This window comes from Drosophila subpulchrella, chromosome 2L (assembly GCF_014743375.2).
Source record: "Drosophila subpulchrella strain 33 F10 #4 breed RU33 chromosome 2L, RU_Dsub_v1.1 Primary Assembly, whole genome shotgun sequence".
NCBI lineage: Eukaryota > Metazoa > Arthropoda > Insecta > Diptera > Drosophilidae > Drosophila > Drosophila subpulchrella.
Window position 1 is genome coordinate 7072963 of NC_050610.1, and position 27476 is coordinate 7100438.

The 27476-nt window shown below is 39.4% G+C and overlaps 1 protein-coding gene across 4 annotated transcripts; it reads right to left on the reverse strand.

The window, feature by feature from the left end:
• On the reverse strand, window positions 1–27476 carry LOC119546458 (probable phospholipid-transporting ATPase VD). Of its 4 annotated transcripts, none has more exons than XM_037852735.1 (16): window positions 27310–27476; window positions 26678–26806; window positions 17212–18453; window positions 5777–5957; window positions 5527–5706; window positions 5339–5463; window positions 4142–5209; window positions 3744–4075; window positions 3295–3667; window positions 3067–3234; window positions 2669–3008; window positions 2418–2603; window positions 2109–2309; window positions 1404–1591; window positions 1202–1342; window positions 961–1009 (listed from the first exon to the last, which is right to left on the reverse strand). In XM_037852735.1, exons 3-16 carry the CDS (start codon window positions 18228–18230, stop codon window positions 961–963), a joined length of 4551 nt encoding a protein of 1516 aa, XP_037708663.1. In that variant the 5' UTR covers window positions 18231–18453; window positions 26678–26806; window positions 27310–27476. The 4 variants fall into 4 exon arrangements, with proteins under 4 accessions (XP_037708665.1, XP_037708664.1, XP_037708663.1 ...); XM_037852734.1 differs by having other exon boundaries at window positions 27261–27476; XM_037852737.1 differs by lacking the exons at window positions 26678–26806; window positions 27310–27476 and having other exon boundaries at window positions 1–1009; window positions 1257–1342; window positions 17212–18230.

The window sequence follows — 27476 nt, forward strand, 5'->3', positions numbered from 1 at the left end:
TTTAGGTAAATATACATTTATTTCATTTAATGATTTCTTGCTTTTCAACAATGTAAATATTCAGCTAACGATTTTTGCTCTCTGGTATTCATCCTGTTAACGTACTAAGTTTTTCGAATTGCATTTAGAGGTTGTCTTATTGTATTCTTTTTGAAGAGGACTACGAGTAGAGTAAATGGTTTAGTACAACTAATGGATTACAACAATCGATTATTACCACTTGTCATTGCATGGTCTCAATAAAAAAGTAAAAAATTCACTTGTTCACACAACAAACTAAGAAACAGAAGGTGAGAAACAATTCTGTCAATACTTGAATCAATGCAACTAACGTACAAGTCTAGGTCTATAGGTGTGTGTATAATAATCTTATAATCTTATAATTATATATCCTTCATGAGTGTAGAATCACAGCCTTTTCATCGGACTCGCAATGGAGTCCTGTTGTGTTTGAATTGTCAAGTATTTCTGTTAGGGTGATACATATATAAGTAGCTAGTTTAAATTATCGTACATTGTACCCACGTGAATTAGCATTGTATTTTCGGTTCTCTTTAACAATAGTCGGTTAGGTTGGGTTCGGTCCTAGAGCACTAGCTCTCTACTTATATACAAATAAATATGTAAACTATGACATGCGTGCAATTGTGCAATTGCTTTCCTTGCCTTAACATTTTAACTAAAACTCGGAACGATAACTCGGAAATCTAAGCGCGTCTGCAACAAATCATTCGCTAAACAAATCATTACAATTGATCACTAAGTACATTAAAGCTAAATGCTTTCGGAACCTACGGACCAAAGTGGATCAACTAAACTAAAGCAATATTATTAATAATCGGTGTCAAAGGCCACATATTTAGAGTGAAAGCACATGTGTACACATTTGTGGATTGCTAGTCGTGTTATCTTATTCTAGTTGCTGCTGAGATAGCCGAGGAATTGCATTTTGGCGCTCCATCAGGTAATCGTTGTTATAATCTGATTCTTAGACCCATAATCGGTGATTCTGGAAAATTAAATGTACTTTTTAGATAGGGAGCGGCAGCATATAGCGAACTTTGAAAGCAATGTACAAATAAAAAGACACAAAATCATAAAAATATACAATTGAAAAATTGCATGCGCAAAAGGGTATAATTAAATCGTGCAAAGAAAAATTGCAGCTTGCTGTCAGGTCAAGTATTTTGTGCCTTTTTACCTATAGATTGATGAGGCTGACGTGGAGCGCGACCAAGTAACTAACAAACCCTCACCTCTGCTGCGCTCACGTTTGCTTTGCAGGATAACCTTGGTGCTGTCGTCGGGACACAGCGAGATGCGCACGGTGGTCAGGAGCAGGCTGTAAAAATAGTTGATATTAATAAAAAATCTGTAGATCTTACTGCATATCCCATACTAACCGTGGCAGAACAGCCACCACTGTGGAGAGCAATATCACCAGCCAGTGGACTGCAGAGCCGAAGCACATAAAGATCACCCAGTACGAGGAGCGCACTCCGAAGCAGTTCAAGCACATCGAATCGTACACAAACGAAAAGAGGTAGAAGGAACCTAAGCTAACCACTATGGATAAGACATGCAGCACAGTCTGAAAAGAAATATAACATTTATAAAATATATGGTAATACATATAATATATATGATTAACAGTAACAACACCCATACATCATAGTTCTCTAACGTAACAAAAGAAGAAATTAGCCTGAATAACGAAAATAAATAAATTTATAAGAATCCGGTTGGGACACTCAAACATAACACACAAACACCTCCTTGATTTCAACACCTCACGTAAACCTGAAACACATCCTAGACGCATGCCCAGCAATTACACAGGACAAGCAATATTTTCTTAAAAATCGCCAGCCACCGACTTTCTTAAGAACCCAACATCTGAAAATATCATAGCAATCATACAATTCCTAAAACAAAAACAATTTATACAATGAAATCTAATATAAAAATTAATAAATATAGTTAAATTGGGTTAACCTACTATAAAATCGACTACTCCCCTATGTTAGTCTTAGTTTTGTAAACTTTACTATCATCTTTATTTATAATAGGAATAATAGTAATAATTAACTAAGAGCTAACTAACTTACCCAGGAACGTATTTCAATGGCACAGTGCACGAGATTGGCGAACAGGCAGGACGCCGTTATCGTCGTGCCGAACTCCCAGATCCCCACATCGTTCTCCGCATAGGCGCACAGCGCCACAAAGAATATGACCAAGCTCTGATAGAGGGAATCCAGTAATATCAGCCAGAAGTCATGCGGTCTATAAGCTACGCCCAGTCGACCCTGAAATGACAAATGTTAATGTTAAGTAATCACATAGCCGGTTTAATGGATAATTTGAACCATTCAACAGGTCTCATTTAGATTAACACAACTTGTTTGACAACTCACATTTTTATAGAGATATGGATTTTTTAGCAGGAGATCTTCGGGCACACGCTTATCGTACACTCCAATGGCCAAGGGCGGCAGCGAGGTGAATATCAAATTGTACAGCATCAAATACATTTGATCCATCATCACTTGGCCGGAGAATCCGCAATACAACTGGTACCAGAATATCAGAAAGACAAAGGCCTGGAAGAATGGGGTGTTGTTATATTTATAAATATTTTAATTATATATGTTTGCGAAAGATTTACCGCATTCTTATAGAAGAAATACAAGATCATGCGGGACAATCGATCATAGCACCAATAGCCATGTGCCAGCAGCAGGCGCTCCAGGTAACGAAAGCGGGGCAGAGTGAAATCGGCGGCCATGACGGCCTGCATGCCCTCCTGACCTGAGATTCCAACGCCCACATCTGCCATCTGGATCATGGACACATCGTTGGCGCCATCCCCGATGGCCAGTGTGCGCAGGTTGAGCTCCTCTTTGACAACTTTGACTAGGTACGCCTTCTGCAGCGGCGTGGAACGGCAACAAAGTACCGATGCGCACCGCTTGGACAACCGCAGAAACGGCATAATCAGCTTGGACCTGGTAGATACAATAATGGTTATTAGGGAATGATAATAAAATCTCAAATTAAACTTACTTTGGATCTAGAATAAATGTAAGCGTCTTTCCATCCACTACCAATGCACGCTGTTTCTTTCTTAACGTCTGGCCATAGCCCAACGAGGATGTTGTCTTGTCATTCTCCATGTCAGTCAGATAGAAGTTTATGGCTGTTTCCGCTGCATCGCGGGATCGTGCTGTCAACCTAGAACCATAAAGAAATCAAATTAGAAATATAATATAAAGCTTTAAACAAGTTACTTGCCTGATGAGCTCCATTTGCTGGGTGAATAGTTTTGCAGAGTAGGCAATGTTTATGGCCGTTTCGGGTTTGTCGCCAGTCAGAACCCAAACTGAGATCCCAGCGGAGAGTAGCGATGCTATCGTCTCCGGCACTCCATCCTGTAGGCGATCTTCGATTCCTGTTGCCCCCAACAGGGTCAGATTGCTTTCCAACTTCGCGAACGAGTCGCGTAATCTTCGCTCGCGGTTCTCCAGCGACATCTCGATTTCCTGATGACGCGCCCACCAATCCGTATAGTCGGCGGAGTTCAGGGTCCGCTTGGCCATCACCAAGATGCGCAGACCCTCGCGGGCATAGCGATCCAGCTGTTGCTGGGTCTGTTCTCGCAGGATGCCTAAAATCAATTACGAATCGAATTAATAAGAATTTCTACATTTATCTGAGATTATAATAAGAAAATAACCACTCACCCTCGGGACTGTTATGCGAGCAGGGCACCAAGACGGGCATGATGGAGCTATCCGCACCCTTGGTGTACAGCACAATCTCCTGGGTGCCTATCTGCCGCACCACAATGGACATGCACTTGCGACTGGAGTCGAAGGGCAGTACCTTGAGGATCTCGTACTCCCTTGTGGCTCCCGTTGTGGGCATGCTGACCAAGATTTGGTTGGCACTGCGGTTCAGCAGGCAGCATTCATAGCTGTAGGCAGCATTCACCAGGGCCAACTCATCGGGACTCTCGGCTTCGTAAAGCGGCCGCCCATCGGCGGTTCTGTAAATCGTCTCCGTTTTGGATGATCTAGAAATGAGAAAGGCAAACTGTTAAGTCAAGTCTTTAAGAAAGTCAATAATAGCACAGACTTACGGTAATTTCAACCGCTTTCCCTGAGTTTTGGCATTCAGGAAGGTTGCTATACTAGTGATCTTAGAGTTGATCACCGCCTTGGCTCTTCCTGTGGGCGAAATACTGTTGGAAAGCGCCTTGTTTTTCATCGGCGGTGATGGTGATTCAGATTCGGAGTTCGGAGACGATTCCGCCGAACTGCTGATAGGCGAGAGAGTGGGCTGATGGCTCTGGGCTGGCAGCGCAAAGAGTAGATTAGGCGGCGGAGAAGGAGTCACCGATCGTGATTCCGCCAGGCGGATATAACGATCCGCTGGAATGGAGACAGCCTGTTGCTGTGTCGCAGGTCCATTTATTATGGTTGTCCTTGTGGTCGTCGTTGTGCTGCTGGCCAATAGCTTCTGTCGCTGCTTGCCGTGTTTGAGGTTCGCCGGACTATTGCCTATTTGCTGCACCTCGATGATTCCACTAGCATTCATCAAATCTCGATGGGGGGCGGCACCCACGATAACCGTGTTGCAAATAGCCAGCACCACCAGGAACTCTTGGATGCGTTGCGCATGTGGTGTGAGATAGACTCCTTGTGTGAGTTGCGCCATGTCATTATTTAAGTTATCATTCGGAATTAGCGGCGGAGCCGGAGCTCCTGGCTTCGAATATATCTTTTCCAGCTCCGAGGGCGGATGATTGTAATCCGATCCGTTTACAACGCAGCGTCGAAAGATCATCTTGTTCTCAGTGAGAGTACCTGTTTTGTCAGTAAATATATGCTGGATCTGTCCCAACTCCTCTGTTATGTTCATCGCTCGGCATTCCGTCTGCTTATTAGTCTCCTGATCGTATAGATCGACATTGTTGTGGATATGAAAGACCTGCAGGATCTTGCACAGCTCGATGGTCACGTAGAGGGAGAGAGGAATCATCACCTGCAGGATCACGATATATGTCCAGAAAATCCACATGCTCTCCATATTGGCAGTCAGTTTATTCGGCGGCAGATATGGCACCGGGAATTGGGTAAACGAGCTCAACCACATTCTGCAACCTACAGCGCCAACAACGCACAATATCAACAATATTATCACACACCTGAAAGTAATCAGACCAAACATATAGATTTAATATGTGCATATTTATGAAAAACTACATTTTTCTTCTCTTCAGGATAGTTATTAATAATTTTATTGTTTCCCCAATCCCATCGATCCGCAAACTTACCATATCACATCAATATTCATTTGCTGTTCCACCTGGGATCGCTTGTACCTTGGACCACTATTATTTAGCATTGACTTGGTTTCATGTCCCGCATAGACCACGATACCCTCGATATAGTCCGTATTCTGAAACAAACACCCAGTTTAGATTAAAGAAATCACATTAGAACACGGCAAAGGTTCACCCACCTTCAGTCTGCTCTCTCTCAGCAAAAGGCACTCGGTCGATATGGGCACACGCTCCCCAGTTGGATGTATTAAGGCCCCATGGAATCTATATAGCTTCGTTGTCGGCGCATCCGCCTCCACGCGACTCACAAACTTGCTGGGCACAAAAATGCTCTGCATCTCCTCAAAGCCACGTACAACCTGCGAAGAAATGCCAAATATCTGTAGTATCACGTAGCGATTCCGGGTTGGCTAATTGTTGGGAACTCACCTCGCGACGCTTCAGATTCGTTTCCCCGTCCAAATCGCAGGTGTCTATGTAGCAGACCCCTTGGGGGTCGCTTGTCCGCAACAGCAGAATATCCGCCGGCACCGTCTCGTTGTTGGACAGATGGACAATGTCCCCCACACGCAGGTCCTGCCATTTCACCTTCTTGTACCGCTCCGTCTCTCTGAAACCAAAGAACAATAGTAGAAATTGTTATAGATTATCTGTCATAACTCAAAAAATGTACACTTAATCCTAGTCAAACTCGGGATAAAAGGACAAAAGCTGCTGGAAACCAGACATCTTATTATATTTAATGACCTACATTAATAAAAAATGATTGTATGTATAGAACAAAACATTTATAGAACGTTGATGGAACAAATAAATGTTCCTTGAACCTTCCCCTTAGGAAGATTGAATAAAGGTAACGATCTCTTCGGAGATTACATTTAATAAACTTTATCCTGGTTTAATCGTGACTTTGGGAGAATTATGGGAAATCTCTGAAGAGATTCCTTAACGAAAGGAATAATCTAATTTAGAATCTAATTTAAAATATTTCCTTAGTAGTTATTATAATGCAACTTTTTTTTAAACAAATATTGGAAAATGGCAAAGAACCAAGCCCTAAAATGTCAGCCTATGGTCACGAAATGTCGCTCAGACTGTCATACCTATACAGATATACATTCCATGGAATATTCATGAAATGCTCGTCATAACCGAAACTCAATTATTGTCAAATGAACACATTGATGGTCCGCACGCCACGCAAGACAATTTACATGCGAGTTAAGTTGGACTGTTTGGATTGGTTTAGTCTGGTTTGGCTGGGTTATTTGGTTAGTGGTTTAGGGCGGGCTAAGGTCAGGGATTGGGATAAGTGCTTTGTTAATGGTGGGGATGTGCCAAGTGGAGAGCTGTGGGTTGGCGGTCAGGGCTCGCATGTGGGTCGGTTATTAAAGTAACAAGTAAATTGCGAAATAATGTGCCACCACTTGGCCTCGACCTTGGCAAAAAGATGATGGCGATGAGGAGGAGGAGGAGGTAGTGAGTGGGTGCTGGAGTTTTCCCTGCGTCACTGTGAAAGTGCTCCTCTGTTATTTTCATGGTTTTTTGTAAAATTTCGTGCGTCGCATGTCTGTTTGGTCTGGAATCATGTAATGGCGTCATCTTTGCCCTGCTTAGATATTTATGAAAGAGAGTTTGCCGAGGGAGTGGGAAGTGCAAGGACAGGGACAATTCCATTTCATTCAAGTTCACTTCGTCAGCCGTGAAATTGTTATAGTTGGAAAATGTATTTTTTAACAGTCGCGTGTTCGACCCTCGACCAAAGCAATCCTCCTGCCTCCTTCCGCCTGCCCTGAACTTTTCATTGTGTGGTCGGCACTGTCCTTGCAATGCCTGAATCCAGATTGTGGTTCTGACATGTCCTGTCAGCCTGGCCGACACACAGAGTTACAGCAGAATAAAATAAGGGAAAACAGGTCGGGTCGCAGTTCGGTGAAAGCTGTTTGGCCATCGTTCTAATTGGGTCATTAGCAAGATTGCACACTCTAACGCAATTTGCCAGCGTCCCCTTTCAGCCCCTTTGTGACCATATAATTATATTTGTTATTGTCGTTGTCGCCGTCTTCTGTTGCCATTTCTAGCGACCAACTCTTGTCTGTATCCAGGTAAATGCAATTCTCTAATTGACAGGTGCTTGCAATGGGCTGTCGTTCCCATATCACGTTCAAGAGCAGGCCACCTCGACCAGGTTCTTCAAATGTAATCGCAATTTATTAAGCTTTTCCTTTGATAAGATATTGATTTGTTCACTTTGAAGTGCCTTATTCCTGTAAATGACGAAAGCGGGCAATAAACCTTTATTGTCTTTAAGGTCTTTATTAGATCACCCCAGCCAGCAATATTTGTATTTTATGGCATAACTTTAGGTTTCCAAGAACTGTATTTTAAAGTTAATTTAATTAAGGTCGTATCTTAATCAATCACTTCTGATAAGGTCAACGATTTCGTTTTGACTTTATGTTCTATTATTCTTTTTATCGCAAATTTGTTATGAGTTTTGAAGTACTCCGGTAGGAACTAATCTTTGCTTTAAAATATCAATATTTTTCAAACGTTCACATTGTTTCAAATAATTTATTGACACACTTATCTTTTTGGGACTCACCTCATTTTGTAATTTGATAACAATACAACCAATTTAGGTCGCAACGATCCCCATTTTACAACCGGAACCTGATCAATTGTTTATAATTAATTGATGTTCTTTTTATGCCCATGCTTATTTGTTTTGATTTTGCTTTCCCTCTCACTTTCCTTGCAACTCCAAGTTTGCCATATTTTTATGTGGTCACTTTCACTGGCGATATATATAATATTTCTGTTTTTAGGTCAAGCGTTACTCACCCGCTGACCGAAGAGCCCACGTCATTAATCATATTCCTATGGATACGAAACAAAAACTTCAATAGCCGGATCGGGCGGAACAACAAGTGCAAGTTGTGGCGAGAAGGTGGCAGCTGTTGGTCTTGTAATTATCATCATTATGGGCGTCGACTTGCGGCGCGTGACCAACTGTTGGCCAAGTGTCAAGTCCATTAACAAGCCCCAAGTAGTGCACCCACCACGCCAGTCGCGGTATCTTGTATCCCTCGGGGAGGACATGCGGCCAGGAGGAAACGAAGGCGTCGGTTTCACTCAGACAACTTTTTTGTACCAGTCCCTGCTTTATTGCATGTCACCTAATTGGGCCCTCCCCACTTTAGACGCGGATTCATATTTACCCCGAGGGCGTCTCGAGCCGTTGAATCTTTAATGGCGTTTTGGCGAAACGCAATTACCGGGTCTGACTCGATTTATTAGGCGTTTTCGAGAAATGCAAAATTAATGCGAGTTTAACTCGACGATGAGCACGTTGATTGCTGAATTATTGTTTGCCCAATACACGAAAAAGAAGACACTCCGAATAAAAGTGAAACTCACGCAACTTCGCAACCCAAATCCAAGTTGTGTTTTCGATTTCGATTTGCATTTGGAGGGAGAAAATGTGGGTCGAGTTGGTAACGCCCCCTAGCGGCAATTAATTCTTTCTCTCGCCTCTCTCCGCGCTTCTCACACGCCCCTCTTAAAGGGTGCAATGCGAGTTGTTTCTCCCCTTCAGTGTGTCAATTAAAATGGTGATGGTATCGATCTAACTCAAAAACGAAATTACATAGGTCTCTCAGAAATCAAATTTTATGGCATGTTCATTTAAGCTGACTCATTTCTATCTACCCGTATAGTTTATCATTGATCTACCACCCTTTTTGTGTTTCATTTAATTAATGAAGTTTTAACAATGACTGTCGAGTATGCCAAAGACAGATATATGATTCGATTTTACTAAAGTCGGATTTCATAAGTTTCGAAAACTTTACCTCGATCGTTTACCTCAATCAATGAGTAACGAGAATATTTGTAATGATTAGCCGCTTTGCTTTGTGAAAAATCGAATGCAAAGATACCGATAAGATAAGTGCAACAGCGATTTCAGGCATTTATGTTATTCCAAAGAATCAGTGCACATGGTGTGCCTCACTTTATGTAGGTCAATTGCGTCATGGGTTGCGATATTACCTAGTCAAGAAGATCTTCATGGGCCCTGAGAAAATTGTGTTCAGTGTATTGAACCGTGCATTTCATTATTTAGTGGTCTCATCTGGCCGAACTGCCTTCCTCCTTGCCTTCGTGTACATGGAAATTTATGTGGCCAAAGTGGGTCATGCATGTTCGTTTGAGGTAGTTATGGACCTGGGAACAGTAGGGTAATTTTCCCAAAGTTCGCATAACTTGGCCAGCCAATAGAAGTGGGCAAATGCGCATGACTCCTCCGTCCGTCAGTAGAGTCAATAAAACGTTCTAGCATAAACCGGAAAAGGAGGTGGGAATGGGGATTGGCGAGGGAAAGAGGAAGTCTGCTATCCGCTAATATGTAAGTTCATGTAGCGACAAGGTTGTTATTTAAAAGGCATTTTCCGTAGACTCAGTGTAAACATGCGTGGGTCGGCGATTAGACAACTTACACTTGCCTAGACAACCATGGGAATGGGGAATGAAAAACACTGACTACCAACCTGAGAGAAGCAAATTAGGCAAAAGCCAACGAAGCATTAGCCAGGTTGTGTAAACATAACCTGAAGGACTCTAACGGCAGGATCATCCCCCGCACTGTTTTGTCATAAATAATTCAGCATTTAATAAGTCCCTATCCCCCGGAAATCCCATCCCATCCTGATGAGCCCATGTTGATAAAGTTGGCCCCACAACGGACCTTGTACTCTGTACTACACTGAAAGGTAGCTGTGATGACGGTGAACTTGGGTCTGCTAAATGAACACATATTTACTCGTTTCTGATATGCACAATATTGCCTGTAGGTTCGTTTAATTGCTTGGATCGATATCTTGTATTTGGATTACTCTCAACTCGCTGGGGAAATGCCGGAAAATCATTAGGTTAATGTTTTTCATTGACATTTTGTATAAGAGTTTATTGAAAGAACTCAATTAAAGAAAAAGTTCTTAAAAATAGAATGACATTTTTGACGTTGAAAATGTTTTCGTTTTGCTCGAGCCAAGTCGAATTGGCGGTATTTACATTGTATATCTCAACAAGTCTGCAGTGTATACATACCAAAAATTTGTTAAATAAACTCTATTTATCTTTTCTCTTCTCAACATTTCGTTCTAATATTGAGGACATTGATACCAAAATGTACTTACACAGTTTTAAGAGCAAACGTTCTCAATTCATGGACAATGTACTTGAATATTTTCTCTCTATAGAGAAAATTACATTTTAAACGTGGGCTTAATTAAATTAAGAACATATCTAAACTGTTGGTGATATCAACGGCTCTCCTTAATGAAAACTTTAACCACAACTACCACCGCCCACATCATAAAGTCAGACCACTTTGAAGGTCGTCCTTGCAATGTCCGTCATGCTGTGCTTGGGTTTTCCGAGCTTTATTGGTCTGAGCTAATGCACTCGAGGCGCACCCAAAAGGCGACGTGGCAAACCCATTTCCTCAGCTGAGAACGAACAAACAAAAGCCAAGCAAACAGAGCACGAAAGTGATTTTTTTAAAGTTAACCCATTCAAGCGATGGAACCATGTGAGGTTTTTCTTTGGGGTGGTGGGAGGTGGAGTAGTTACGCCCACGCACACTGGCACTCAAAGAGAAACAGTGCCTCATTAACTTGACTAAGAGCCATCGCGCATGAATCAATCATGTAAACATTATTAAAGCACAAGTTGTGGGCGGTACGTAGAGCGGTTCAATGGAGCCCAAACTACCGCTATTGGGGTGTATACTTAACCCACCTTGGGCCAACTCCGTCGCGAAGAAATGAAAAGACAGTTTGGCCATGTAATTAGCTCGTTGCACGCAATCGAGGACTTTGAAATGAGAAGTTGGCCTAACCATATGTGTATAACTACATATGTAGTCTGTCGGCCATCGCTCAATTGCCCGCCTAAATTAATTATTAATAAAGCTCTTTTCCCCAGGCGAAGGAATGTTGCCGCAGGCGGGCAAAACTCATATGACAATTATCGGCCAGCACTGCAAGTAAGGTCAATTATTGGGAAAGGCCAAACAAAAGTCAGTTTATTTGTTCAGCTATCCAACCAAACTGATGGCAAATGAATGCCCAGTATCTCATTCTCATATTTCATCCATCTATCGGCATTTCTGTCTGTGGAGCTATTCGAGGTCCCTTGATAGCTGGTAAAAGTAAATGTTTGCCTCCTAACTACTTTGGACTACCCATAGCGTCATTTGATATCTGGCCAGGCATATTTATCTCTGAGATTCCTCTTGTATCTCAACAGCGTTTTGCACTTGGCAATCGTTTTTTGATGGCAAAGTGGAATTACAGCGGGAAATGTTAAATTAAAACGTGGAATTCAAGTGGAAGAAACATCTAGTCAGTTCTGAGCGTAAATATTGTAGGGGGCATTTGTTGATTGCAAATTGTGTAACAGATACAAGGTAAATAAAGTCTTCCGCTCGGCCCTGTCAAATTAGGATCAAACAATCACGTTCTCTGTTGGCCTGCTCTCAGTTAACAACTAATGCCATTCAAATAAAATGGTGGAATTTCAGATAATGTTTGTTAAGGGCGGGCCCGGAAATTCAGACTCTTGATATTTGCAAACTAATCAAAGGAAGTTTGAAGTAACCAAGTAAATAGTTAAAAAGGGAACAAGATACATGACTTCCTGAACAACTGGGTTAAACTATTCCACTTTTCATAATCTCCAAGTTCTTGTACGTGATATATCTATTTAATGTTCTATCTAGGTATGTATGTCATTGCCACTGATCAAATATTATCTCAAGTGTTTCGATTGCTTTGCAAAGAGTTTACTTGGAATTTCTCTTGAAGGTTAGGCTCCATCTTTTGTTGTATATCAAGTTTTGTAGTTCCTGCAAACAAGACATGTTTTGACTGTTCTGATATCTAACAAATGTCATTTACGTAAGCTAACACTTATTTTTTAATTAAAGTTTGTTTACAAAATAAATAATGGGTTTTCGGTTGACTATTTGTTGATAAATAAATGTATATTAAGGTTTAACAATAGATTTTTAACTAAGTTTCTAATAAAATGGTTATCATAGATTTTTCAAAGATTGCCAAAGACCTCTCATTGCATCTGTCTATGTCTGAGCGAAAAGCCATCACCTGCCTGACCATATTTTCCCCTTAACTTGTCCCTGAGCAAGACTCTACCCTGAGCTTTGGCTTTACTTGAACCCAACTCAGTTGGAAACGAGCCACCGGATCAGTGACACTGCAAGAAAACCAGTGAAGACAACAAATATGAAGAAAACAAATCGGAAAACTTGACCAACAGCAAACGGCAAACACAACTGACAATTGCAGCATGGTGTTAATGGTCTCTGGGGTTTGTTAACATGGCCATTAGACGGTGGGCTTGGGCTTTGCAGGGGCATCAGGTTTAGCCACCACCAAGATTGGGAATCCGGCAGAGATGGAGATGTAGATGGAGTGTCGGTGGTTCTTGCTAGACAAACGCCGCTGTACCAGCACATACATGAGTCTCCCAGGCTGGGGAACTGAGATTTGAGATTGAGACCGAGTCTGAGGCAGTAAACGATGATTGCCAACCGGTTTGCTTGAATGGGGTATGAAAAACCCGTTTGTCTGTTGCTGTATTTTAGCATTTTCAATGTCATGAGTTCGGGCTTTACATTGTATGTGTTGCAGGCAAAAATTAAGCCTTTTACCAAACGAACAAACAATAAACTATCCATATAAACCAAACAAAAAACGGAGGAGATCAGCGCAATGGCACAAGAACAGATACGCCCCAGTAGAGCATAACTATCAGGGGTCTGTCATATTCTCATTCCGATGATCGTCACCATTATCGTCATCATCTAACTGGCTTTAGAACCACATCCGACAGATACATTCGGTTATACAGTTCTGCGGTCGTATTGCGATTGCTTTTCAAGGTTGGCGTTCTCTCTTTTTCGAGCCCGCAACGTGCCCCACACAAATTCTTCCCACAACCTTGGTGGCCGTGTTTTATATTTAATGCAAAGACCTCAAAATCCGAACCAGAATCATAGAGCTCCGGCTGTGGTGTTTGACCCAACACTCGGAATATATTCATGCAGTTTCGGTGAAAGTGCACACTTGACAACTGAGAGAATCAGCAGCTGATTCACGCCCATCTCAGACTGACAATTAAATAAGGTTATTCAGTCTGTCCTGGCTATAAACTTTTAATAAGTTTAGCACACGTGGGGTTAGATGGAATTTAAAATTAGGATATTGATTATTTATAAAGTTATTCTATTAAGCCAAGGTAAGTCAAGTTCAGAAAGTGGAAACAAAGTTTCTTTATACTTGGTTTTCAACTTGATGGTAAAGTTGGTGTAACAAACTCAGCACTTACGTTAACATTAACCTTGATCTAAAATTAGCATGAATCAACTATTTAATGGAATTCGATTTACATGGCAATTAGGTATCATAAAAATGCTGAGTTTATGGATCGTGTTTCTCCCTCATTAATAATTTGGGAATTTCAGTGGTGATTTCATCGAAATACCAAAATGCTATTGCAAATCCGCAAATCTCGGTCATTAATGTTTACAAGAGGCAATAAATAATCACGAAGAAACAAAATGAAAATTTAAATATTTCATTTATTGGCGAGTTGCAACGAGTGGAAATTGTTTACTGTTTCCGGCTAGTACTAGAAAAATCGTATATCGTTCAGTTCGCCAGATGCGCTGAAGTGTTTCATAATGCCTTGCATAAGGCATTTTGTTCTGTAAGCGAAAAACTTAAACCATTTAGCAGAAAATGCTGTGGTCTGACCTCGTCTCCACTTTGATAAGCGTTAAGTAATTTTTTTTTTGCTGACCACTGCATCTTTCGATTGTCCCCAAGAGGCACAAAGTAACTTAATTGCAAATTTATTGCACTATTTTAGAGATGCCTCTTTGCTGGGAATATCAATAACAAAATAACTGAAACCGTAAATCACTGAGAGTTGACTCAAGTCAACATAATAAAGTGGAGCCCCGAATGAATCATTGGATGCTCAAGTTGGTGTATTCAATTATTTTTGAGTCATTCTAGATTTTTACATAAGTTTCGTACATTTTCTCAAGTTTGATAAAAAAAAAAAGTAGGTATATTATGATTCACACCATAAGACCCACATTTGCCGTTGATATATTATTTTATAGCAAATTTATGTGGACAATACCTTTAAATACTTCCCTAAGCTTCCTGATTACGTATCTGTGACTAATTTTGTTTGGAATTCTTTGTGTGAATTTAATTTCAAAATAATTAAACCCGCAGACTTTTCACACTTCAATTTGGGCTTAATCACCCGGTTAGCACATCAAAAACGATTCGATTGGGTTGCAATCAACACGACATTTAAATGTGAAATTGTTGCAAAAAAGAAGAGAAACCTTTTAAATAAAATCTAGATATCTTTCAATGGGAAAATTTTTTCAGTTCACCTTGATCCAATAATTTGTTCATTCGTAATCACAATGATAGTGAAAGATGGAGCTAAGAAACCTCGAGCAGTTCACACCGCCATTCGAGTTCGCAATCATGATTCATGCGGCGATCATTGCACATGGTCTTGAATTCGATTCGTGGACAAAAATCGGACAAGCGTGAGATGGTCAGGGCCGTTAAACTGGAAACACTGCCCCCACTGGTAAGTGTACGAGATCTGGTAGGCCTGTTTTTCAGTCCCGCTGCCTCACTGTACCGAGGTTTTCAGCCCCAACCGACTGTGAGTCAGTTGTCCAGTCGGTTGGCTCCGACTGCCATATTTAGTGGGCCTCGTATGCGTGTTATTTGCATGTAACGTGTGGCTTTTGTGAACGGCAACTTGGAAAAGGATGGATGGTGGGCTCGAGTGGTATGTCATAGATCGAAGTTTTTGTCTGACTATCGGTATAAAATTTTAATAATAATAATATTAATAGGGAACCTATTTTAAACTTTCTCATAAGCATTGTTTAAAGCTACTTCTTGGAAAATCTTTTTATAAGTCATGCTAATTTATATACAAATAAAAATATTCATAGAAAAAATACTTTCAAAGGAAATTAAGCGCTTTTTATAAAAAACTTTAGTTGTTTTTATTAACAACTTTTATGTATACACCACAATTTGGAACCACACTTTTTGAACCACAGTGCAGACACGTTTTGCGAACAACAGTGACCAACAACAAAATCTCTTTGGTTTATGACAATTGTGCAAAGAGCGACAAAGAGAATAGGGAAATGCAAATATAATTAGCAACAACAATGTGTAAGTTCATTGGTCAGCACATAGAGCAAAAAATAGGTTTGCATGGATTGAAATGGAGAGCCAACATTTTATTGTTTAGATTTCTTGGGGCCATTGTCTTTTTGTCTTCTGTGGGTTTTTTGGCTACAAACGGGAAACCAACTCAACAATTGAATAACTAGCTGAGATAAAGCTAGGAAAAAACGTTGAAAGAAAACAATTGAGGTTGAAGCACTTCAATGAAATCCTCATTCCCTTATGATTTTGCATTAAATCTTGAGACTATAATATGCATCAGGTTTCATATCAGAAGAAAATTAAAATACAAATATAAAGTATAATGACAGCGTTATCTTATATTTGGTATCTATAATTTTATTTTCTAAAATTATTAATCAAAAAACCCTAAAAAATTGCAAATTATATTAGTGATAAAATATTTTTTAATTTGTTTTTATTTTATCATAATACCTAAGTATCATTTAGTGTACCCCCAAATTAATTAGAATTTGTTTTCCGTGTATGTCCACGTGCAATGCAAGTAAATTGTCGCTTGGTTGGAAAGTCTGGCCATCGAAAGGTGAGGGCAGGTAGGTAAAAAGTATGCGTCAACCACGCGCAAATGTGGGACAAAAGCCCAAACCCCAAGATACGGCAGAAAAGAGACAGCCGAAGCGAAATGAAAAGAAAGGGGGGCCCGGGGAAAAGTTTAGTTCAAACAGTGAGGGAAAGTTTAACCAGCGTTATTGTTGCCGTGGTTGCTTCTGCTCTCCTGGCAGTTTATCGATTTCTAGATCACGTTTTAAAATATGTAGGTATACCAACAAATCGCAGACGGGACAAACAATTTACATCAGCAACCAGTGGTCGATGGGGTGGGATAGGAGCAACCCGAGGCAGACGTAAATAAAACCAAAGCCAAGTGGCTCGTTAAAATCTGTCTTGCCCGGAGGGTTCGAAATCTGGCAACCGTAGTCATGTTTTTGCTTTGGTTTACTTTTCACAAAAGACTTCTGGAAAGTTTTCCTAACGGGAAATTGACAAATTGTCGGGGAGATTGTAAGTATAGTGGGCAAATGTGTCGGGCTTGTGGCACTTGTCCCATTATTGACAATATTATTTGTGGGTTTAAACTGGTTTTGTGAATGAATTGGGCACATAATTCAATTATTTAAATTTTCGTTGGTTTAAACTAGTTCTGTGAATGAAGTCCTCCTTGGCAATTGCATTGTTTGTTCAGCCAATTGGAATACAACGTCTTTTAGAATTTCTTTATCGCTCCCTGCCTTTATATGCCTTAAATACAAATGTATAGCACAACTTTCAATCAACTTTGCGATTTAAGGATTTCATTATCTATTATCAAATTTCTGATTGTGGTAGAACCTAACCTTCCATATTTTCCTTTGTTTACTGATATGAATCAATCGATGAATCAAGATAGATAATTATTTACTTATGGAAATTTAGTCATATTAATACTACTTTAATGGTTTGGGCTAAGTTCATTCACTTTTTAATTAAAAACAATTTCTAGTTATAAATAATATCAGCGTCCTATTATATTGTACTCACCCATCGTACACCCGACATGTGGTGTTATTAATCCTCTTGTCGGACGCCCTTCTTCTCCGATCCTCGAAGAGATCCTTTACGGCCGTCACTCCCAGGACGAAGAGCACCGGTATCATGGCCACCTCCTTGCCAAAGGCGCTGATTTCTGGCACCCAGTTGAGCAGGACGATGAAGATGAAGTACAAGTTGGCCACTCGATGGAACTGCTCCAGCAGGTTCTTCGGTATGAACGAGAGCAGCGTGTACTTCGTCGTCCGTATCTTGTTGCCCACAAACTGCCCATTGGGATGGTCCCTTTTGGGTGTCTTTGGTGGCACCGTGTGATTGGGCACCACCATCCGATAGCTCCGCTCCTCCAACTTATCGGCGGTGTTGTAATTGCACAGGCTGAGTCGTTTCCACCAGGGCGGTACTTCTGTACGCCGGAGTGTGTATATTGATTCGGATCTCGAGGCTTGCCGCGAATGGCCACGCCCCCCAGCCGCTGATGTGGGCGCCGAGGGTTCCCTCGCCGGTTCCTCCTTGTGACCCGGTGGCAGGATAAAATCCGTTTTGGATCCCACGCGACTATGGCCTCTACCCGCAGGCGCAGCACTTCCAGGTGGTGAATCTGTGATTTGACCCTGCGAAAAGGCCCGCTGATGGCCCTTCATGGCCGACTTTATGGGTCGTCCGTTGGCCCCGACAATGGCTCCTCCGCCATGGCTTATTGAGCGGGCATGGCCCCTCGAGGGAGCCGCCATGGCCACTCCGGGAATGCCCTGTCCTCCGCCAGGTGCGCTACCTACTAGCGGATTGCCGCCTGGGAAGACATAGGTTCGCTCGGGTTCTCCAGCGCCCATTGTCACTCCTCCCAGGCCCGTGGACGTCGTCATCATCAGGCTGGTGGTCGCGGAGTTGACACCGACATTGGGTATCGCCGAGGGCAGACTGTCGCCAGCCAGATTGGGCGGTGCTGAGCGCTGCTGCTGCACTACTAGAAACTTTCGCCGCAAGTCTTCCGTGTTCGCTGAAGGCATCTTCGCAAGCCACAACCATCAGATTAAATTCTTCGGCCTGGCCACGATCTACCTCGGATATGTGTGGTTTATCTGCGGCTTATCTCGGTGTAGGTGGGAGTTTGTATCCCGATTCGAGTCTCCAAATGCTGTTGTTAAAGCGATGCAAAAGTTGATCCTAGCACCTGGACACGAATGTTGGGGGTTTCATCACTGACCCCTGAATTGCAGAAGCCATCATCATCTGAAAATGAAAAAAAGTCGCCATTAATTGAATGAAATTTATATATAAGGTAAATAATACATTATTATATAATAATATTAGTCCATTTCGACTTTGTCGTTTTCATTTTTATTTTTTTTGGAATGACTGACATAATTATCGTTTCTAGGTACTTATGGAAATGTTATGAAAAACAACGTTTAACTCATTAAATGTTGTAGCCTTGAAGATGGAATTTAAATTAGTACTTTGTTTTTAATTTTACTGAAAGCATTTATGTATAAGTAGTACATATTATATACACATGTATATTCATATTCATTTGACTTTTTATGACATAATTTTTTTATAACGAATTCTTAAAAGTTGCTTCTTGATAAGGAATGTATATATGTATTTATATTTGCACCGGATCAGCTTCAGGATTCGTGTTTTAAAATCTACATGCTTGCACATCCTCAACATTTTCCAAAAAATTCTAAAAATACTGTACTAAATATACTCAAAAAGAAAGTCGTCAGTAGATTTTGGTAAAGATTTAACAGAAGTGTGCCGATCAAGTAATACAAACTAAAGGCATATATATTTTTATGCAACTAGCGAAATGAATTGCTAAACAAAGAGAGATCGAAAGGTGGAAACAGATCAGTCCGATTACAAATTACATTCGAAGCCATAAAAACATAACGAGACTGTTTAATTGCTGCCCAAAAGTTTATCGAACCCGTCCGACTCACTCAACCACCAAAAATATGAAAACGAAATATAATAATAAAAACGCGTGCTTTTAAAGCTTGCCCTTGATTCAAGACTTGTGGCTTCCGATAAGCCAAAGAGCCGACCCGAAAACATCACGAAAAGAGCAGAAGCGGCCCCAAAGACCCACAAGGTCAAGCGTAACGCGGGTGCAGGGAATGGGGGCGTTTGCTACTCCAAAACCTGCATGTGGGTTGCCCTCTGTTGTTTTTAGGCTTCACAGCTGCTTTTCAAGATTTTTCAACTCAATCGATTGCCGCAGTGACAGAAAAAAAGTTCAAGGTGTCCGAAAAATAAAAAACAATTTTCACATTGGGCTTGAACTTTGATTTTTGAGCTGTCAAAAGTGTCGAAAGCAAGGTCAAATGTTATTGGAACCTTCTTTCAAATTGGCGAACAGCAAAGTCTAGGCAAACTGGTATCTGAAAAACAGCGCGTGCTGCACTTCCTGTTTACAAAAAATTCTTTGAATTTTTGATTAGGTTCTTTGATATTTTGGAATGGTCATATAAAGCCTATCGGACTTCCGGTCAAAGAAATAGTTAATAATTTTTCGCCTTGAACGATTCTGTTGATTCGAGAATGTTCAACTTCTTAAGAGAACAGTAATAATTCATTCATCATTCCACTCAATAAACAGATGCCACATAAAGAGGGGCCTTCTATTGTTCAAATGTCTTCACATCAAACGCGATCCGAAAAAGATAATAAAAATGCAAAGAGACTGGTTGAATGTTTACATCCAATTGCATCACTTTTAGTTTTCCAAGCAAGATACAACATTTTTCACATTTTTATTTAAACATTACCTTATTATGTTCATATTTTTGTTGATTTCAGGGCCAAGCGCCTTTATTTAATAACAATAAAATATTTATTTTCAACTTTCCATGCTACGCACTACTTAAAGATACATATCTTGTATGAACAACACTTGAATAAATTAAAATGTTTACTTTTCATCGATTAACGAAGTACTGCTTTATTTTTTACCCAAAGTCTTTCTCGAATACACATGTTTTAATTAAAGCAAGTAATTTTTGCCACTTTTATCAATGGAATACAAATTAACTTAATTTTTCAATGGGCGATGAACTAATTTGGGAAGCCATTTCGAAGAGCAAACTTGCCCCATGGCGTAATACAATTGCCAAATATATAGATGTGCATATATGTACATCCGATTGCGGTTTCTATATATGTACGTTATATTTACGAACACCAAAAGAATCTGCGGTGGGCATAAGAAAGCTAAAAATGAATTTGGCACACGACCGAGTTTAGCTATACATTTTCTATCTTATTTCCTTGGTTTTATATGATTTAAATTAGTAAAATCATTTTGGGCAATCATAAATCACACGGTGAAATAAAACTTTCTTTGCTAAAACATTTGGTATTACATTTCCTTGCCCATTTTGTAGTTCTCCTAGTAGTATGCTTAGTCATTTAGCTTTCATTGGGTTTTTGACATTGTCATGGCTAAGAACCATAAAAAGACACAACAGACAAGAATGGAAAAAAAATAAAATTAAAAAAGAAAAGTGCAATAGAGAAAAGAACGAAACTTTTACCAAGTCTGTCTGCGACTTTTAATTTTCCTTTCTTTCCGTTTTACGAGCTACTAGAAAAGACTTTCGAGTGCCAAAACTTGATTTATTTTACTTGCCCCGATGGGTTAAACGACCTCAAGAAGGCGGCCAGACTGATAAGTTCGCTCCTGCCCCGGCTAATTAGTGGAAGCCCCTTCAATGGCCGACTTCGAAGTGCCTTTGTATCTATATCTGCGTATGTGGAGGTATCCGTATCTGGCTTTTAGCTTTTGCGGTTGTCGATACTTTCAGCAGCAGTACCAGCAGCAGGAGCCATAACAAAATCGAAATTATTTTTAGCCACGCACATGCGAAATAAAACCGTGGAGATAAACATTTCCATCAGGCCAAGCCCAAAACCGGGTGCGATTACCACAATCGGTATCGAAATAAGCCAAAAAGCCAAAGAGAAACGGGAGCGGACCAAAGATAAAAATAAATGGCGATTGTGCTGTAAAGTTCATTGCATTTTCAATAGCAACAAAACCAAAAACCAAACAGAACAGATGCCAGATGTCTAAGATGCCCATTTGTCATTGTTATTGATCTCGGGGAAAAACGATTGGAGCAGCAATTGACAAGGTGAAAAATTCACATAAGAATCGCCTTTTAGCCATTTATATTTAAAATTGCTTGGGCAATATTTTTCGTTTAAGTGTTCACTTCAGTTCAATAAATGCCCGACCTTGCATTGAAAACGCATTTATGGTCAGGCCAATTATAAATTAATTATATATACATATAAAGCGGGCAAATAAAAGCAAACAATATGTTTAGTAATTATTATAATTTGAGGCGCATATCTTTTTTGAATACAATGCTAGCCGAAGCCTTTCAAACATTTAATGAAATATATCTAAGATTACAAAATCATTTTAAAACAATTAAAATTGGATAATCAAAAGTTCAGTGGGTAAAGTACCTCAACTATAACCCTTTATTTTTTCAATGCGCAATTTTTAATTGTTTACCAATTGTTTCGCGTTGTACAATTATACAGATCTATCATAATTTGATCTCAACCATTTGGTCAAAAGGTAAATTCCAGGCTATTGTATACAGATCTTTCAGAAATGTATTTATTGTTTTCAAGAACGATTCATCTTTTCAAATTCTTAGGCCAATAAATAATTTTTCAACAATACCCAAATCCAACAAAAATTGGAACTTCGATTAAATATTTTATTTAACTGAAGTTCCTATATGAATCACATTTTCCTTATCATAACTTCCACTTCCATATTTATCGTTCTTTTCCGTCATTAACTTAAAAGCTGAACAATTTATCGGGTTCAAAAGCACTGGGGTACCAGCTGTTGTGCCATTTTTCCATTCGAGATATTAATGTCCGTACATCGGGGCGTATAATTGATATTGCAATCTGAGCGATGAATAATTATTTCCACCGATAACAATATACAATAAGTATGAACGAATTAATGCAACTGCGCACCTTAAAACTTAGACTTTAACTCCCATAAATTATTTTAGGCAGTTCTGTGGCGAACTCGCTATTAGTATAAATCTTATCACGTCAACGAGCACGACAAATAGCATACAAATCTCTATCTATACTCTCCATAAAATTGTTCGTATGCTAATTCTGCGAGCTGCTTAATTAAGGCATCTTTGTGAGTCTGAACAATGGAGTTCGAAATTTACGATGCTTTGGCATTTGACATGGGAAATCTTCCGACACTCTGAGAATATTCGCGGCGACGAGACAAATTTCAGACTAGCAAAAAAGAAAACACCCATCTCCACAATGGGCGGCGAAGGGGCCACAAAGTTTCACAACTAATTAGAAACTGTTGACGGGGGCGCCTCCACTCGCTACTGCTATCTTTTCAATTACATCGTCACCACTGTTGACAGACAGGGCAAACTTTTGTGATGGAGAAGAGCTCGTGACAAGAAATCGAACTCTGGTTTAAAATAAGTTATTATTTTGGATCGTTAAAGTTCTGCAAACTATAAAACAAATGTGAAAATGGAACATAAATTTGTTTTAAATTATTTATTTCAATAATTAGCTTAAGCATAGCTTAAGGGTTGGACCATTAACAAATTTTATTAGGATATTATCTAAATTTGCGATGAATTTTTAAAACTTTTTTTACTCTTTAAAAAAATTCTATTGATGATTTTCAAAAATCTGTGCTTAAAACCTGTTTTTACAGGGTGCTAAACATTTTTCATATAGAAAAAATACTATCCTTATTATATTCCAAAGAGGAGTTAATATTAAATAATTATTTTTTATATTTCGATTGAAAGATTCTTCGATCACGACTCACGAAGCAGCCCTAACTCATCGCCAACTATTCAACAGCTGTGCACCTACACTTAGTATACGTCTGATTGAAGCTTTGACCTAAGCAAAGCGCTCGAAGCCAAATTAACATACTAATGTATTCAATTATTCGCATTCCTTCTTAATTTGCAACGGTGCCAGAGATCGATTGGCTTTCGATACGAACTAAGTAAGTAATATAACAATAGGTGCCTAGCATCTGCACCCTCCACTTAGGACTGCTCAATTGCAAGTCATTAAAATTAATGGCAGAAAGGTGGGAGTAAAGGGAGTTAAAAGAAAACAAGCAAAAGTAGTTTGTTTTCTATGAACCAGAAAGTGCAGGGCAGTAAAAACTGCAAACAAGTTTTAGATCTGGCTTAACTTGTTTTAAGAAGGTATAACAACTGAAAAACACACATTCTATTCCATATTTTGAAGAAAAACAGATAGCATTTGCTTAAATCATATAACAATGTTTAATATAGAAACGTTAAAAAAGACTGATAAAGAATACAAGCCAAAAATGGGATCATAAATTAGGCACCCAGAAATAAAGCCTACTAAATTGCACAGAAAGCGATAACGAAAACAGTAGCTCTAATAGAAATGAAATTCAATTTAGGTTGGTAAATATTCTTTGTTTGTGGTCAGCAGAAATGCACAATGTTATCTGAATGATTTCACTTTGATCTTGTTTTGTAAACACATGTGATTTCCCTTAAATTATTTTTAGAACTTGTCAGCGTCTGCTGTTGCGCAAAAAACTAAGCTAAACAATATCCTTAAATAAGAAAGTACTGAAACTTATTTGTAAAATGGTACCTATACCTAAAATAGAGACACAAAGCTTTTCTTGTCACAATGAAAGACAAAGAAACTTTGGAACGATAAGAAAGACGTTATAAATCAAGCGATAACAGAAAGTGAAGCACAAATCATAATGTCAGAAGGGAGTTTTATGAATCCAATCCATGCGATTTGCCTATCCGCAATCGCAAATTCTATTATCCACACCATAAACAAAAACTAGCACCAAATCGCCATAGAACCATAAGAACGCAATGTGTAATCAATTAAGTTAGGCCAGGAACAAATCGAAAACATTTTCCCTGGAGGGTCAGCGATTGCTTTAAATAAACCAAAAGTGTGACTGAACCACTTGAAAGCGTAGAATATGTAGTGTTTTGTATATATTAAAGACTAGGAATATACATATTTATATAGCAGCCAGCTGACGTAGTGATAAGACCCCGTAACTGAAAGCCACGCGATGTGTCGAAGCCACGTACTCGTACACCCAGATTCGAATGGCATTTCCCCGGAATTCGCTTATCATTTTACACGTTCTTCGACACAACAGTTGAAGCTATGACCATTTTGGAACTGCCAAGAACTTCCTGTACAAGTTTTGCATTGAAATTCCATAAAAAATAAAACTTTTTGGAATTACGCAGAAATCTAAGAATGGGGGATATAAGCTACTCCACACTCATATTTATGATGTACAACCGCGGGCAAACTGAATAATTATACATTGTATATTGTGCAAATTGAAGCCTAGAATAAGCTTTTCATAGTAGCTTATAGTATTTGGTTTTGATAATCTTTGATAATTGCATACAAACATATTGTAGTGGCTAGCAATTAGCTTTAACAACCATCTATTAGTGGATCTTATTATTTGTTAATGTGAATAGGTTCTGTTCGGGTTGGAAAATCCCTTGAATAAGGCAGTAACATTAACAGGTTTTAAAATAAATGCAATTTGAAGGGGAACATGTTATAGAAATATTTATAAAGTGTATTTAACTTGACAATTTCGAAAGGTTACGCTTGAAAAAGATTATATGACAATACTATTTAACCTCTGGAAGAACGTGTAACTTCGTAATTTCGTAAAACTTTACATTTTCCAATTAAGTAATAAACCATGGAATATATTGAAATAAAATACAATTTTATCTGAAGGCCTACGCTGCTAGAGCTCCTATTTTTTAGTTAGCCTATAGTTTTAACTTTAAGCTAGCTTTATATAAATAAATAAATAAATAAATACATTTTAATTAGGATACATATGGATAGGTCTATTGTACTGGCGATAAGTGTAATTTGCCTTTGAGACACGTCGCAAACAGTGGGTATATTTTGGTTATAAACATTAAATGAGCACTAAGCGAACCATAATCGGCGGCGTTAAACTGTAAAAACAGGAGATAAGTCGGTTGCTTCCGTTGTTTCTTCCTCTTTCTGTCTCTGCTTCGTCTTTTTCTGTTTTCGCTTCCACTGCATCGCGAATTGCGGATTGCGAATCGGAGTCAATTGCCTCCAAGCTCTGTCTTAACGGTACCTGGAGCAACAGAGAGCCACGGAGAGAGGGTGAGTGGGGGTGGGGGCGTGCGACGGAGAGCGACTAATAGATTGCATGAAGCAGAGACAAACGAGCAAACAACGCATCAAGTAACAGTTAAAAGTTGTTGTTTGCTCTCTTTCTTTCTTTCTCTTTCTCTCTCAACTGCAATTAGCAAGCGAGTAACGTCAACTACCGTTGAACTCAATTGAATAGATGGTGAAATGGGGAGGGGAAGAGATGGAGAAATACCCAAAGACACCGCACAGTGGTTGGCAAGAAAATAAGTCCCAGAGCGGTCTCAAAATTTCCATTTTCTAACCAAATTCAAGTAACCCCTTTGCCTTTTACAGCATACGAAAATAGAGCAATAAAAAATGCGCATTGATGGAATTTTAAGCATGTCACAGGTAAAAAGGGCTTTAGTTTGTTTTTCCGCTCAGGTAAATAACGGAAATTTTTGACAGCTGCTATTTGCATCTACTGAAGTGTTGATCAGAAACAGAGGTTCTTTATAGATTCATTTTAAAAGAAAGCTGGTAACCTAAAATATTTAATATTGAGCCAGAATTATATGTTCCTAGTGTTTCAAATTCATTTATTTTTTTACGACTAAAAAAAATAAAATATATTATTAAAAAATTCCAGAAAATTAGTTATTATATAATTGCCCATGATTATAGGGATCTTAAAAAGATTTTGTAGATAATATATCATAAAGAATTCATCTTTTGACCTTCTACAAGTAAAATTAGATTATGACCACCCAATTAGCCTTATCAATGTGGGGGGTCTGTTTCTTCCCAGTCTACATTACAAATTGTAGGTTATTACCACTGTGCACCGTGGGCCAAGCATCTCAAATGCAGTGCTTGTGCAAAGAAATCCAAAGCCGCATAAAAGAGGTAAAGTCAAAACCGCGACTGTTTGAATCTGTTTGCCTTTTATTAAATGCCGGCGAGACAAAGATGGGTAGAGTCCAAGAGAGAGAGAGGGAAAAGCCAGAACGATCGGATGCTGTGTGCTCGGGAGGGAGCGAGAGGGATGATGCGGGCAGGTAAAAACCCGTCAACGGTTTTAGGGGAGAAGAGCGGGGGGAGGGGCAGTTGGTCTGCAACGCTTAACTGGTTCTTGGCAACCAACTTGTTTTTTCTGTAGATTGCCGCCGTCTGTGGTTTATTATGTTTTTTTTCCCTCCGACTTTTGCCTTTGCAATTTTTAATATGGTAACTTGATTCAAACGAAAAAACTTACCCAATAAAATAATAGCAATAAAAGCGTAGACGTGGATTTATTTGCTCCTTTTCTCGATCAATTGATTTGTTTGGGGAACTTTTTTCATTCCCTCCCTGGGGTTTTTTTTATTATTATATATATTTGAAACTATTTATACGCAGGGATGAAAACAATTTTCAGCATGGCAACAAAACAAAATGTTGCAGCGCATTCGAAGCAACAACAAGAACATTGAACATATGATAACCGAGGTCAGGCAGAAAGTGCGAGCGAGACAAGAGACATTAATTACTTTTTATTATTATTCCGCGAAGCCGAATTTCCGATTAATATTTATTCAATTAAGACCTTTTTCACTTGGCCAGCCAGCACAGAAAAATCCCAACGCCGCTCACTTTTTCCACTTCTTAGCCTGAACCTTTTTTTGTTATTTCTGTTTTGTTCGGTTTTTCTTTTCTTTTTCTTTTAATTTTATTTTTTTGCTACCATTTCGAGGTGTTGCTTTGTTGTTGCTAAGAATTTCAATACAATTATGGCCCAAATAGCATTTTCACTTTTCCACACAAGCACGCAGCCAGCAAACACACACAAACACACTCACATTCACAGTTGTTTGGCTCCGTTTTAAATGAAAATAATCAAACATTTACATTGCCGTGTGTTTTTTCTCCACGAAAATGTATGATTATGTATGATTAGTTTTGCCTGCGCGCCTGCACACGCGAAAAACCGACGAAACAAAGAAACAAGAAACGACCGCGGAGAACGTAACAACCCAAATAATAACCCGATACAAAATCGCGTCCGAACCGCTCGC